The sequence below is a fragment of the Furipterus horrens genome, unplaced genomic scaffold (assembly GCF_987537825.1).
Source record: "Furipterus horrens unplaced genomic scaffold, mFurHor1.1.pri manual_scaffold_5, whole genome shotgun sequence".
In the NCBI taxonomy this organism is placed as follows: Eukaryota; Metazoa; Chordata; class Mammalia; order Chiroptera; family Furipteridae; genus Furipterus; species Furipterus horrens.
The window spans coordinates 198388051-198402544 of NW_028327175.1; the positions used below are offsets into that span (position 1 = coordinate 198388051).

The window sequence follows — 14494 nt, forward strand, 5'->3', positions numbered from 1 at the left end:
TAGAAGATTCTTTAAAACTAAGCAAGGTTTCTTGGATGAGACAGAAATAGAGACGAGGATGCGGGAAGAGAGAAATGCTGATTGGCTCAGAGAACAACCTAGTCTCCCCCGCGGTCTCCGGAGGAACCGAGAGGGCATACCTGAGCACTGGACGCCGGCGTCCTCATGGTGGCCACAGTCATGGATGAAGAAGCCCAGATGCCGGCACTGGCCCAGTGTGGTCTCGTTGCCCCGGCACTGCACGTCGTCCAGGAGGATGCGCCCTGTGCCTGCCCCAAAGTGACCGTTCCCCAGGGCACGGATGCCCTCCCCGCAGCCCAGCTGCCGGCACACCACACGGGCAGCGTTGATGCCCCAGAGGTCATCACACACTGTCCCCCACGTGCCATTGTGGTAGACTTCGATGCGTCCTTCGCAGAGGCCCCTCCCATCCACCAGCCTGAGGACGGGCAATTCTGTGGGAGGGAGATTCGGGGGTTATGATTGGAATGTGGTCGGCAATTCTGGTAAGTAATTTCTAGTGGGACTTTTCTTAACGTTTATCACACAGAATCTCTTGTTTCCTTTTTCTAGGCCCCAGAGGGATAAGTCAAACAGGAGCTCACAAATGCAGGGACTGGCTTTCCCAGACTATTTTTTATTTCCTGTGTTTTGTTCCACATTGCCATCTTCGGGTGTGGTAAATGCAGGGAGGAAATAAATATCATTTTATCCCTGGCTGCTGTGGCTCAGTGGATTGAGCATCCACCTGCGAGCCAACTGTCGCTGGTTCGAGTCCCAGTCAGGGCACGTGACTAGGTAGCACATCAGGTTCCCAGTTGGGGGCACGCGTGAGAGGCAACCACACAGTGATGTTTCTCTCCCTCCCTTTCTCCTTTCCCCTCTCTCTAAAAATAAAATAAATAAACAAATAAATAATTTAAAAAAATGAAAATCATTTTAGAGCCAGGTCATCAGATTGCCAAGCAACATCGGAATATATCAGACTTTTTGTTGTTTCCTTTAGGACAAACTTGTGGGCCCAGAGTCAACGTTTAAAAATTTGGGGAGCACCAGGAACTAGGCAAGCCACCACATGGTCTGGTAACTCTGCCTCCGCATCAGCCCTGGGTTTTCTCAGTCCTGGGGGCGGGGGCGGGGGGGGGGCAGGAGTCCGGGGGGTGGGCACTGACATCGCTGGCTGTCACCGCAGGGAGCTGGCTAGACACACTCAGCAACCCCGGAGCCGTGACAGTGACAACCAGAGCATTACCATCCGCAGGAGCTGTTTCTGCTGGTTCTGGGGCAGCGTCAGAAGCTGAAAGAGAAAGCCCAAGGCACTGATGTGAGTGCGTTTAGAATGCGCCCGGGCACAGCAGCGTGGACACCTGAGTCACACCTGTGCCACATGGCGTTGGGGACATTCCAGCAAAGGCAGCCCTGGGACAGGCAGGTCAGCATCTCTAAAGCCTGAGTCCAAACCAGGTGGCGTCCCTGACCCACCTTTCCCTCACCTGGGCACGACCCCAGCGTTTGGACGCCAACTAGAAGCATCTATCTGAGTTTTTCCAGGGAGGAGCCCCTTGGGGGATCTGAGGCCACAAAATAGACAGATGAGCGTTCGATGCCATGACTTTTGGGGAACATCAAACACCCACTCTTCAGATTTAACAAACTATGGAGCCGCAGAGTGTGATAGAAATATCCTCTCCCTCGTCTTCACTGCCGCCCACCAGAACCTCATCTCCGACGGCCCTGGGGAATCCCAGATGTTTGCTGCGTAAGTTATTTAGTAACAGAAGGTAATGAAACAGGGTTTGAATGTGTTCATTCGGCTCTTTGGAGCGGTGGCATTAACATTGCCCTTTCCCCAGCGCAGCCTTGTGTGCGGCCTGAGGCCTGGAGGAGGGCGGTGCCCATAGGGACACCTTCCCCCACAGAAACGCTGAAGGTTTTCTGAGCCAAAACGCCACAGTGGGAAGGTGACTGGAAAGAAGAGAAGATTACCTGTCGGTGTGGGCGCCTCGGTTGGCTTTGGAAACGATGCTGAGGACGGATAGAAAAGTGAGAAAAGCAAATTACACACCATCTTAGGTCGCAAACATATTGAGCTCTCAATGAACGGTGGGTGGGCTCTCTGCCCTGTGAATCAGTTACAGTTTCTGAGTTTATGGTGGTCCGCTCCCCTCGTCCTTTCTCTCTGGGATCACTCTCCCCATCACCCAGCTGGTATGTCCACAGCCAAGTGACAGGAACTCAGGAAAATCAAAGTGTGGTGGTGACTACATGTTCTAAAAACAGATGTATTCTCAAGTCAAGAAAGCACTCTTGGGGGATCACTGCTGTTTTGCATCACCTCCTCCAAGGCTTCCTTTGAAGGTTGGGGGTCTTTCCCCTCTTCCCCCAACTGTTCTCTGCATATTGTGTTTTATTAAAGAGCTGGCACGGAGCAGCAGCTGAAACGTGACGCCTCCTGGCTGATGGCAGAGCCACGGAAACTCAAAGAAGTGGTGCTCAGCTCCTTCATCCCTTACGGTTCCCTCGAGGGGAGCGCAGTGGACGGAGATCCATCAGGGCCCGGCTGCCATCCCGCGTGCCCCGTGTGGCCACACTGCCCTCCCACCTCTGCCCCGGGAGACCCGCTGAACCCTCCCCGGCCTCAGGAAGCAAGTGCCGTGCGCCTCCTCATCCGTGCCCAGAGGAGGAAAATGAGGCCTTGAGTGACTGGGACAGTCTCTCAGGGTCCCACGGCAGTAACTGAGGAAGCCACGATGGCACATCCAGGGCCTGTGGCCCCTAAACCCCTCCCCTTACATGTCGGGTGACTTTGCCAAAGCAAAGGTAATGATTTAAGAACAAGTGAAGTTACCTGAAGTCGGGTGGCTCCCAGCGGCTGGCGGTGTGGAGGGGGGCAGGGAGGCTGTGAGGGACAGACACCGCAAGGTGAGGGCAGGTCACGCCCTTCATTCTTCTTGAACCCAAGAGGTCGACTTGCTTACTGAGTCAGAAACACTCCTGTCTTGTGTGGGGAGAAACCGCACCCAGTCTGGGGGTCGGAGAACTGCCCTGAGTTGCCATGGCTACAACGGCCAAGGGGCTTTGCTTTCGTTTCTATTCTGCCACCGGACACTGCAATGTCATTTCATGACTTTTTCCCCCTTTTCTTTGGCAAACTGTGGCCACAGGGATGGTCGGTCGTCTAGTGAGGGGCGTCTATCTTGCCAGTGGCTTTGGCTCTGTGATTCCCCCTGGGTGTGTGTGTCTTGCCTCCCAGAGTAAGCGTAGGTTTTCCGAGGGCAGGACTGTGCTGTCTCAGAGGCGTACACCGGCGCCTTCCGCCCCGGGAAGAAGCTGAAGGGAGTGGGTGTGGAGTGGGGCCGGGAGCTCCGGGCCCGGGGGGAAGGGACTCAGAGCTGCTGCGTTGTGACCTTTCGGATCACCCACTACCTGTCACTCTGCCCTGGGCCCTGGCTCCAAACCTCCCTGCTCTCTAGGCCCCCAGCCCTGTCTCCTGATGTCACACTTGTGGGACACACATTGGCATGTTGTCCCACTCGGCATGGCTTCAGCGCCTGCTTTGCTCAGAACACTGATTCTGTCTCTTGACTTCTCTCTTCTCCTCTTAGAACTTTCCAGCATCCCCACCTCCTGCTCGCCCTCCCTCCTCTCATGGCGGCCCGTCTGCTGGTGAGCCAGGGAGCCTCTTCCCGGCCAAACCTAGAAGGACGTGGAGATAAAGCGGACTTTTGGCTCCAAGTACTGAACTTATCTGCAAAAGTTCCACTGGGATCGGGGGGCTGAACCCAAGGGACGGTTCCCAGAGGCCTGACTCAGGACCGGTGGGGTGTGAGATCATTTGAAGTGGTACCTTTTCTGTTTTAAGAGTTACATATTTATTGCGTTAAAATTAAAAAAAAATTCACATTCAGTTTATTCTGTTTAAGGATATTTTCAGATCTACATGGTATGAATTGATTAGATAAGATAGTGCACTGTGTTTTAACTAAAACAGTTTTTTATCCTCACCCAAAGACATGCTTATTGATTTTAGACAGAGGGGAAGGGAGCAAGCGAGAGAGAGAGGACAGAAATATCGATATGAGAGAGAAACATCAGTTAGCTGCCTCTTGTACACGCCCAAGCGGGGCGGAACCTGCAACCCAGGCCGTGCCCTGAATGGGAATCAAACCCGTGACCTTTCGGTTTATGGGATGATGCTCCAGCCAACTGAGCCACACCAGCCGGGGCTGTATTTTAATTTTTAAACACTTTAGCATTGTTTTATTGCTGCTGTATTTATTGTTAGGTACCGTTTATGGCAAGTGATCCCATTTCTGGGGCTGATATAAAGTGTTTGTGAAATGAATTCATTAAAGCGAGGAAAGAAGAGTCTGTGTAAAGGAAAACCTTAAGAGAATTAATAGTGTGGGCTGGGGGTGGATGTGTCAGGGGGTCGTGCAGGGACATCTGTGTGCCTGACGCTTGGGACACGGTGGCCCAGGGACAGCCCAGGACTGCCCTGCAGTGCAGTGGGGAATGTCGGTTCCCCGCCCCCCTGCCTGAGAATCTACTCACCGGAGCAGATGACGCCGGCATCCTCACGGTGGCCGCAGTTGTGGGCGAACCAGCCGCCATGCGGGCATCGCCACAGCCTGCCTTCGGTCCCCACGCACTCCACGTCGTCCAAAGCAATGGGGCCCTGGCCTTGGCCAAAATACGCACCCCCGGGGGCCGACACGGCACTGCCACAGGCCAGCTGCGCGCACACCACCTGGGCGTCATGCAGGTCCCAGCCGTCGTCACACACTGTCCCCCAGCTGCCATTGTAGTGCAGCTCCACGCGGCCCTCGCACCGGTGACTGCCGTCGGTCAGCCTCAGGGCCACACCTGGAAACGCAGACACATGCGGTCACTGCGGCGGGCACCACCCCCTTGCCACTGCCCAGAGTTTCCTCTGAGCGGACCAGCTCCCGGGGGTCCCCAGTCACCCTGGGGCGGGGGGAGGACTGGGGCGGGTTGGAAGGGCTGCCGAGGGAGTTTGGGTGCAATCACTTATGTCCGTGTGACTTCTATGTTTTTAAAGCTTTTCCCGCAGACAAGACTGTCTACTTGACAGAGGCTGCAGGAGGCCCCCGGAGGCCCTGTGGGACATGGGACACTTCGAGGACCCGGACGCCCGCTGCGCGGTCAGCAGCAGCGTCCGGAGGCAGGAGGGCAGGAGCCGCACACGCATTTGGCACAAAGCAGGCTCCAAGCTGGCAGAAGCCCAGCCCCCTTTGTCAGCACAGAGGACGTGCTCTGATGCTGGCCTGCAGGTGAGGGTCTTTCCGCAGCCGTGTCTGCTGTTCAGCCACCTCCTCCAGGCAGGCCTTGGGGATAAACTAAGGAGCAAGGGAACCCCTCTCCCACCCCTCGTCCCCAGGCACAGAGGTGGCTGTCCCACCTCGCCATCATTACCCCGCAGGGCCAGGGGCTAAGGTGACCGAAGGACCTACCAGTATCATTCTCATCTTGCACGGTGGACTCATAGGTGGCGGAGAAGCCTCTGTTGGTGATGATATCGTCGCTGTGGAAGACCACTGTCAGGCGATGGGAGGAGGAGGTAAATACTGGGGTTATACTGGAACAGAACCTCCCCAGAGAGAAAGATTCGATCTGTGGGCCATCGAAAATTTCAATGAAGTCGTAGGGACAGCCGTAGAAGTCTTCCAGCCTGTGAGGTAATGACAGCACTCAGCCTCGGACCACTGGGGCTTTTCCCACAGTCGGTGCTGCTCAGATCAGTTCAGGGAAGGTTCTAGAAAAGCCATCTGAAGCCTACGTCACTTCACACAGGCCAGAGGAAATGAAGACCCTGCGGGTATGGGCAGCACGTACCTTTCTGTTCTAAAAACGTTTTCATGTTTAATGTTTTCATTCGATTATGTTTTCTGAATATTTATTACAGGTGCAAGGGAGACAATTTAAGTAGTACTGACAGGTATTTTGGTGAAAAGTAACCCCCCCTCCCCCCCGCCAAGAGTCTGCCTCTCACTGCAGCTCCCTCCCCAGAAGCAGCTGGAATAAACAGTTTCCTCCCACGGACAGCCTCTGCACAGGTGGCAGCGACGGTGCCGTTGTCCGTGGTTTCCTGCAGGTCGTTCCATCGCAACGCGCCCCCCAGGTGTGGCGGCAGTGCATGGAGGCCCCGCGGTCTCGGTAACGGGCGGCCCGCTCATGGGCAGTTGGGCTGCTTCCAATGTGTTGGTTCTCTGAGCCAGGAGACTTGATCTATAGACCAAACTCCTGGACCTAGAACTCCTAGGTTTAAGGTTCATGGAGTCAAATTTTGGTCACTGTTATTAAATGGGCCTCCATGGCTTACCTCATCTTTGAGAATTAAATATGGAAGTTTATTACTTTTTTTGCAGGGGTGGGGTAGGTATGTGGGTGTGGGCCAGAACCACCCACTAAAGAGGAAAGTAAAAAAATAGGAAGCTTTTACTCACGCCATCACGTCAAATGTGAGTTTGACATGAGCCCCGACATCCACCTGTATGTCCCAGGCACATACCACATTTGTGGGGTATTTTTTAGGGTACCAAGGGCTGGAGAAGGAGCCTGAAGCATTTGTGAGCAAACCTCCACAGTGGAAATTTTCATCTGCAAGAAACAGTGACGAAACCCCATGAGAAGGGGCATTGACTACTGCTGGTGTTTTTAGAGGGGTCAGGAGGGGACAGAGTGAGGGCAGACTCAGAACTGGCTCAGGGGCTGCTTTGACTGGTAGCCAAAAAGTTAGCTTTGGGGACCCCTCGGAGTCTCCAACGCTGCTCTTTGTCAGCTGATATCACCGTGGGTGTCCGGTCGGGTTACAGGGCTTCTCTGAGAAGAAACATGAGTGACAGGCGGCTGGAGGGGCTTTCGGAACCCACGCGCACAGACAGGTCTCAGCCTGCGTTTTTGTGCAAAGGTAGCAAAGACGGCGCAAGCCACAGCACCCTTCCTCAGCGCGATGTGTCCTGGAACCGCTGGTAGGAGCAGATCCCTCCTATTATATACGACTGCTAGCTGAGATCAAGACCAAGATGAATCACTTGAGCATCCAACCCACGGCTGAAATATTGAATTCGGGGTGGGATTTGTGAAAAGCCCTCTCTGCTGCAGCTTTAAGCTTGTAAAAGGAAGAAAAAGCCTCCATCGTGTTGCTGGACATGCAGAAGTGGGAAGCGAAGCACACAGAAACCACATGCAGGGTTTAAATAAAGCTGAGGTACCTGGAGGGGAGCCGTCACCCGTTGGGTCTGAAAAGACACCGAGAAAATAATGATACTATGAGTGAGGACTTGTACCCAGAATAAACACTCCTTTGAGAGACTCAATAATATTGACACTCAAAGCTGTGACTTCTCTGTGCCCCCATGGACAGAGTGGCTCTGGCCCTGCACTAGTTTAGATATTTGCACGCCATGGGGCAGACAGGTACTTTGCTGCAGCTCGTTGAAGGCTGAGCCTGCGTTTCTATTTCTGCTCTCGGCAGCCCCCAGAGCAGGACCATCACTGCAGATCCTTTGCCCCCCTCACTGCAGGCACCAACTCGGAACCCCACTGGCCCAGGAAACTGCATTTCTGGTGAATCTGAACACTCCCTCCCTCCTGGCTGTCTCCCTATCCTCTGTGGCTCCCACCCCTACCATAGTGTCCACACTAATGAGCTGCATTGCTCTTGTTAATTAGCAGCAGATAATTTAATTCAACTGGGCCCCAACTTCAGGATAAACAGTAGCCAGAATTCACATATATCTGGGGCCTGGCAACGTGATGAAACGTACGGAAGGACAATACCTGTGGATCCTGCCTCGGGATTGCCACCGACACCTATGCAAAGACAGAAGAGAGATCAGCAGATGCATTAGACAGTCACATCCTCAGAAAAGAAAATCAGGCCCTATTTGTCAGGATCAAGCACATTCTATTTCAGGCAGCGGCGAGGGTAGTATCGAAACCGTTCATGTTGGTTTGAGATGGGCAGCCCACGCCCGCGCCCGCTGGCTCTCGGTCTCACGGCGGCTCGTCTAGCTGCTGGAAGCACTGACTTTGGAAACTCGTATTTCTTTACTTTTGCTCACTGATCGGGTTGAAGACGCTTTGGTAACAGAGCTGAGCTCAGTCTTTCACAGGGCTCCTTGGAGGTCATAGCCACAGAGCACGGCCCGCCACGTGCTCTGCGCCTTGTCCATGAAACAGGGATGCTGGTGGTCTCTGCTTCACTGGGGTCGTGGAGATAAGCCAAGAACACGCACTGGGCTCGGTGCAGAGCCTGGCAGGTGCTCACTACTCTCTGGACACCAGCTACTACCCCTGCTCAGGAGAGAGTGGATCAGCACCGACACCGTGGCGAGTCTTTCCAGGACTGGGATGTCTGATGACACCCACCTTCTATGGAATCACCATGTCCTTCAAGGTGGGAGCCTTGACAATTTTACAGCTACAACAACGGAAGGGAAAGAAAATGAATTCTTCACAAGTTGGCTTTAAAAGATGGCTTGAAGCGCCACGCTCCGTTCTGAGTAGCTGCCTTCCCAGAGGCTGCTGATGGGTGAGGCCCCACGGTGCGCCGTGTCCCGCGGGGCTCAGCTGAGCAGGTGGCGCTGGCATCCTCGTGGAGCCGCCGTGGTGGGAGAGCCAGCCGCTGTACGGGCACTGCCCCACCTGGGCTTCCTGCTCCACGCACTGCACGTCATCCAGCGCGATGTGGCCGGTCCCTCTGTCAAAGGCGCTCGGAGCCGGGGCCGACAAGGCCTGGCCACAGCCCAGCTGCCGACACACCATGCTGGCATCTCTCAGGTCCCAGCTGTCGTCGCACACGGCGCCCCAAGTGCCTTTGTAGGAGACCCCCACCCCGCCCTCACCCCTGTGGTTGCCATTCACCAGTCTCAGGGCCACACCTGGGGTCAGAAAAACAGGCTTCTGGGGCGAGGTACTGTCCCCACACTCCAGGACCTTCTTCAGAGAGAGAATGCCCGGTGCCTTGAGCACATGTTCCCATCTTCGCTGTGGGACTCTGGATGGGTGACCTTATGTCCTGATATGCCTGGAATAGTCCCGGTTTCTGACAGCTGTAGATCCATGAATGCCTGCTACTTATTTGAGAGTCCCTTTAAAAATCTCAAAAGTATCCTGATTGGAGGATAACTTACATCGTCGCCCTGAGCACAACTCACTGAGGGCTCTGACATGTCCCCACGTCCTGCTGTGCATGTGTCTGGGTCCTTTTTGCATTGAATTCATCCGGAAGCAGGTGGGCTGGTAGCTGCAGGTGGACATAGTTTTTCCCTGGAAGGATTTGCCAACGGCCGGCTCCCTTCCCTTGGAGAAGAGCAAGGTGCTCCTTTGGGTCCTCCACGCGCACACACGGCCAAGGCCCGAGGCGAGAGTCAGCCCCCGCTCTTCCAGACCATGTTTTGGGGAAGGAAAATGACGGTGAGTGTCAGGGCAGGGTGGGGGGTTGCTGGGGGCTCTTACTGTCAGAGTGGATGTCCCTTCGGATGTCATTAATGAAGGTGGACTCCGTGGTCAGATTTGGAAAGTGTGTCCTTTCTCTAAGGGAAAGGACACACATTAAATGTAGTGCCTGCCGGGTATGTGTTAGGACACCTACCGCTCTCCCTTTCCTCTCGCCGGACGGCTTTGTACAGAGCGTGAAACCCTGTGTTGGTGACCGTGACGTCGCTTCTGAACACCACGGTCATGACGTTTGAAGAGGAGAGGAAGGTGAGCTCTGCCCCCGCACAAAATCGGCCCATAGAGAGGGAGGCCACTTGCCGTCCATCGAACACTTCAATGAAGTCGTAGGGACACCCGTAGGCGTCCTCTAACCTGAGGGGGAGATGCAGTCAGTCTCCCTGAGAAGTCAGCAGAAATGTCTTACACAAAACCAGCATTTGCCTTGCATCCAGCCAGAAAGTGCCATCAGCCCTGCCACCTCGTTCCAACCACACACCCTGCCAATGGACTTCACCCCTGACCATGGCTGGAGTCTGTCCTCCTGTCCTCCCCTTGTGGGACTGGCCCAGGTGGGTCAGCCTTTCATTGCGTCTCACCTGTTCTCTGTCAGCCCCCTGCCCTCAACTGCTCTCTGGGCTTCCTGTCTCTCCCACCATCTTCATCTCTGTCTTGAGGGTCCCCCAACTGTTTATTCCAACTCTGTCACTCCCTGGGGTGGTGGCAAGCATCCACTCGGTCTCATTGAGTAAAACTCTCACAAGACTCAGAGCAAGGCGAAATGGGGACAGCTATCAGAGCTCCGAGGGCCTATTGAGCAGGACTCTTCCCCCCAGGCTGCGACTGCCGTGTTCAAGTGTTTTCATGACATGCTTCATGTGCCCTGGGTGGTCAGAGAAGCTGTCCCCGACCACCCTACCCCGCACTGCCTGCGGCCTCACTCTCCATCCAGCTCCCACAGAGGTGTATCTGTTCTTCACGGCACGCACCAGCTTATCGTGACCTGAGCGTGCCCACTGAGTTACTGCTCTGAGTGCTAGCTGTCTCCCTTTCTAGGGTGGAACCTTTACGAGGGTCGTGGTCTTGTCTGTCCTGTTCAGCACGGCAAGCCCGCCCCTGGACCGCGGCCCATACAGAGTGGGCTCCATAAACACACATGCAAAGAACATCAGCATTTATCTAACGGGATAGAAATGGGACGTACACACGTTTGCACTTAAATAACAGCAAGCAGGCTTTGGTGCCTCTATTATAAGCTCTTGCTGCATAATATATATGCAGTGGACACAGGTACACTTGTAGGTGAACTGCTGAATTTGAAAACATGCTCATTGCAGGACACGTCTGTCCCAATGGAGTAAAAGCCAAGTACCTCAAAATAACCAATTTTTAGTGTTTTTTTTTTTTTTAAGAAAAAGTGATACTATTCATATGCAAGGTGACAGTGCTGTCTGAGAACTCGTTTCACTAGAAAGTAGGGCGTAATTCACTTAGAAAGGGTGAAAGAGCGCACTTTAAATATGGGTATAATGTTGACATATCGAGTGTGAAGCAAACGCTCATAGCAGGTGAAACAGAAAAAATGAGGCGCGCTTCGGGGCCAGTTAGGATTCCTGTCTCAGCACCATTGACAGTGGAGGCTGGATAAGTCTTAGCTGTGGGGGCTGCTCCTCAGCAGCGTCGCTGGCCTCCACCTGCCAGATGGCAGCGGCACCCCCCCTCCCCCGATGGTGACAATCAAAACTGTCTGCTGAAATAGCCAAATGTCCTGTGAGGCGGTGTAACTGTTCCCAGCGGAGACTCACTGGAGCCAGTAATTGCTGACTTTATGTACAAAATCACAGCTGCTTTCCAGAGGTGACAAAATGGTGCTCTGTGTCCCGGCACGTCAGAACGGTGCGTTTAATAGATTTGAACTCTACGGCTCCACATCTTCCCACATTGCTTTCAACAAGGAAAGGGGTGAGAAAAGGATGAATGAATGAAGGAATGAATGAGTGAGTGATAAGTACATGGACTCCTTCCTCACTGCCTCCCCATTTTACGGAATGCAGCCTTTTGCCGTTCAGAGCTTTGGCTGCTGAGGCCAGTGAGCACAGATGGAAGGTGGTGGCAGAGGTCTGGGACAGACCGTGTGGCCGTGTGAGGAAGGGAGAATGACCCACCCGTGACCCAGTGTGGAAAGGCGAAACCAGGGCTAAGTGTTTATTAGGAAAAGTACTATTTTGGTTAAAAAGTTACTCATGCGTATGCGTGTGTATAGGACTATAGATATATATAAATAGGCACTAAAATAGGGTGAATTCCTTTAAAAATGGGTGACGGTTGAAGGAAGAAATGGGAAGGACAAGGCATGGGATGAGAAGGATGAGTGACCTGAGGCCATTTCATTTGGAGAGGAAAAGTCTGATGGAAAAGGGGGAGGGCAGACTTGTTTTGTGTCGCATTGCAGGGAAGGATGAAGGTCAGAAGAGGGTGAAGAAGAACAGGTGTGGGTTCCGCCAGAGGGAGACACTGTGCACCCAGGTGGAGCTGGCTGAGAGCGGACAGGTGACGTCCCTGTGGGGGGTCCCCTCGCTGAGGCTTGATGTCATGGATGCCTGAGGGATAGTCTCTAATTGCACAGGAAGTTGAGCTCAGTGATTAAAAGACTCCCCTAAACTCAGATGACAAGACCCATTTTCACCTAAAATGTAAAAGGATTTGTCAGATGGTGCAATAGTCCCCCTAGGCTTCATATGTTGAAAACTAACCTCCAGTGTAACAGTATTAGGTGGTGAGGTCATGAAGAGTCCTCATGAGTGGGATTAGTGCCCTTATAAAGAAGCCCAATAAAGCTCCCTCATCCCTCTGCCATGTGAGATTATAGGGAAAGGACCACCATCTATGACAAAATCGTCCCTTACCAGACACCGAATCTGCTAGTGTATCAGTCTCAGACTTCCTGGCCTCCAGAACTATAAGAAAGAAATGTCTGTTGTTTATGAAGCTGCCCCATTTATGGCGTTTTTGTTATAGCAGCCCACATGGACTTAGACACACAGAAGTGCCACGTCTTTGAGGAAAGCATGGATTCCGATCTAACCTGGCATTTGAAGCAGAGAAAAGCCAAGCTACTTACTTCAGGCTCAGGATGGTCAGCTCTATGTGGAACATCTCAGCCACATGTACCACCCAGACACACTGCGTGTTGGTGGGGTAGTGTGTAGGGAACCAAGGACTGGAGAAGGAGCCCAGCAGACTTGAAATTACTCCCCCGCAAGAGTCCCTTCCTCCTGGAAAAGCAGACAAGGGTGGCATTTTCAGGCCTGCACTTTGCATTTTCCCAGGTGCAGAAGACAGAATTCCATCAGGCTCAACAGTGAATCACCAAGTGAGAATGGCTCATGCTGGTGTAGAAATGGATGTGGCTTGGCTGGTGTGTGTGATTGTACTGCTGAGCAGGAAGGAAAGAGGGAAAGACATAGGGGTGGTAGGCGGGACCCTCAATCGATTGTAGGTGAGACTGGAGATGGGACTGGACAGGTCGGCGGTAGGGGTGAGGTGTCCAGCCCGTACTTCATGAACGCTCTCCCCAGCTTCCTGCCGTGGGAGCCAGGTGCATTCACAACCCTTTGTGAGGGCACTGACCCGCCGATTCCCTCCCCTTGTGGGAATGTTATTCTGCTTTTATGAATTACCATAGTGATTCCATCCTTTACAGTGAAAGAGAGTTACCTTGTGGTACAGAAGCTTGGGGAACAGCAGCTGCAAAAATCAGAACCCAAGACACTCAGGAAAAAGCTTAGCATCATAAAATCATCTTATACTTAAGTCCACATGGATGAACCTGCCCCTCCTTGCTCTGCTGTCCTGAGAGGAGAGTTTTGGATGTCATTTCATTTGGGAAATGTGGCTCTTAGCTTGTTGTCCAAGCCACTGGTTCTGCACATCAGGGTCCCATGGGCAGCTTTAAATATAATTATAACTGATGACTGAATGTGACCCTAGACATTCTGATGCAACTGGGCTAGGGTGCAGTCTGGACGTTGGGAGTTTTCAAAGCTCCCTGGGGGGCGGGGTTCTAGTGCCTAGACCACTATCCACCAGGGTCTCGGTCAGGACAGAGGTCAGACTTCTTATTCACTTTGCAGATATCTTGTGTCTGACCTACCTGAAGGTGTAGGAGTCACATCTGGAGCCCAGTCCCCAGCATCTGCATGCATGGAAAAAGGTAAATTTATGAAATCTAAATTCAGTTTAATGAAGACAAAGGAGTGATTTTCTAGCACAGGCATGTCTCAAGTAGGCAGGCTTCAAGTCACAGAAGCAAGAACCAAGGCATGTTTAGGCTCTGGGAGAGGTCGCAGAGAACAGGACCTGCCTGCCCGTTTCATGGCCCTGGTGTGCGTGGCTGCAGAATGAAACCAGACCCCCAGTGTTCTCTGTCCTCCTGGCTGAGGGACATTCCTCGGTCAGGCCCAGGTCCTCAGCTTCTCTGGCCCTGCTCTGTGTACACCCTTCGCCCATTACCAAGATTGTACTGACTGAAAGATCAGAAAGAGCCTGCCATGGAGGAGAGGCTACCCGAGCAGATGGCACCAGCGTCCTCGTGGTGGCCACAGTTGTGGTCTGACCAGCCAGAGCTAGAGCACTGGCCAAGGTGGTTCTCGCTTCCCAAGCACTGAATGTTGTGCAGGAGGAAGTCTCGGGAGCCCGGGCGAAAGTGGGCCTTTCCAGGGGCAGCGATGGCCCAACCAACCACACCCCAGCTGTCGACATAAACCTCGGCTTCATTCAGGTCCCACAGGTCATTGCACAGAGCGCCCTCCAAGGGTTCTGAGCACCGTCCGGAGCCGCCTACCAGCCTCAGCTGTGGTCCACCTTCTAAACAGAACAGGACTCTGCTTTTGAGCTTGGAAAGTTTTAAGTAGAAAGGATTTCCAGCTCCTGTGTTCATGGCTTTCTGAAAAAGTTATGGGGGTTCCCGCAAGTGACCTGAGCATCAGAGGCCCTCCCATGGCCAGGTGAGGTGCTTGCTGGGTGCAAATTG

At 53.4% G+C, this 14494-nt stretch overlaps 1 protein-coding gene across 1 annotated transcript in view; it reads right to left on the reverse strand.

The window, feature by feature from the left end:
* Window positions 1-14494, reverse strand: part of LOC150010754 (scavenger receptor cysteine-rich domain-containing protein DMBT1) — a 39131-nt gene that overhangs the window by 14825 nt on the left and 9812 nt on the right. Inside the window, exons 6-13 of the mRNA XM_090279438.1 lie at window positions 14029-14325; window positions 12584-12737; window positions 9620-9837; window positions 8570-8906; window positions 5475-5692; window positions 4555-4866; window positions 2849-2899; window positions 141-455 (exon numbers count right to left, since the gene is read on the reverse strand). Coding sequence (XP_090135564.1) covers window positions 141-455; window positions 2849-2899; window positions 4555-4866; window positions 5475-5692; window positions 8570-8906; window positions 9620-9837; window positions 12584-12737; window positions 14029-14325 — 1902 coding nt within the window. The remainder of the gene's footprint in view (window positions 1-140; window positions 456-2848; window positions 2900-4554; window positions 4867-5474; window positions 5693-8569; window positions 8907-9619; window positions 9838-12583; window positions 12738-14028; window positions 14326-14494) is intronic.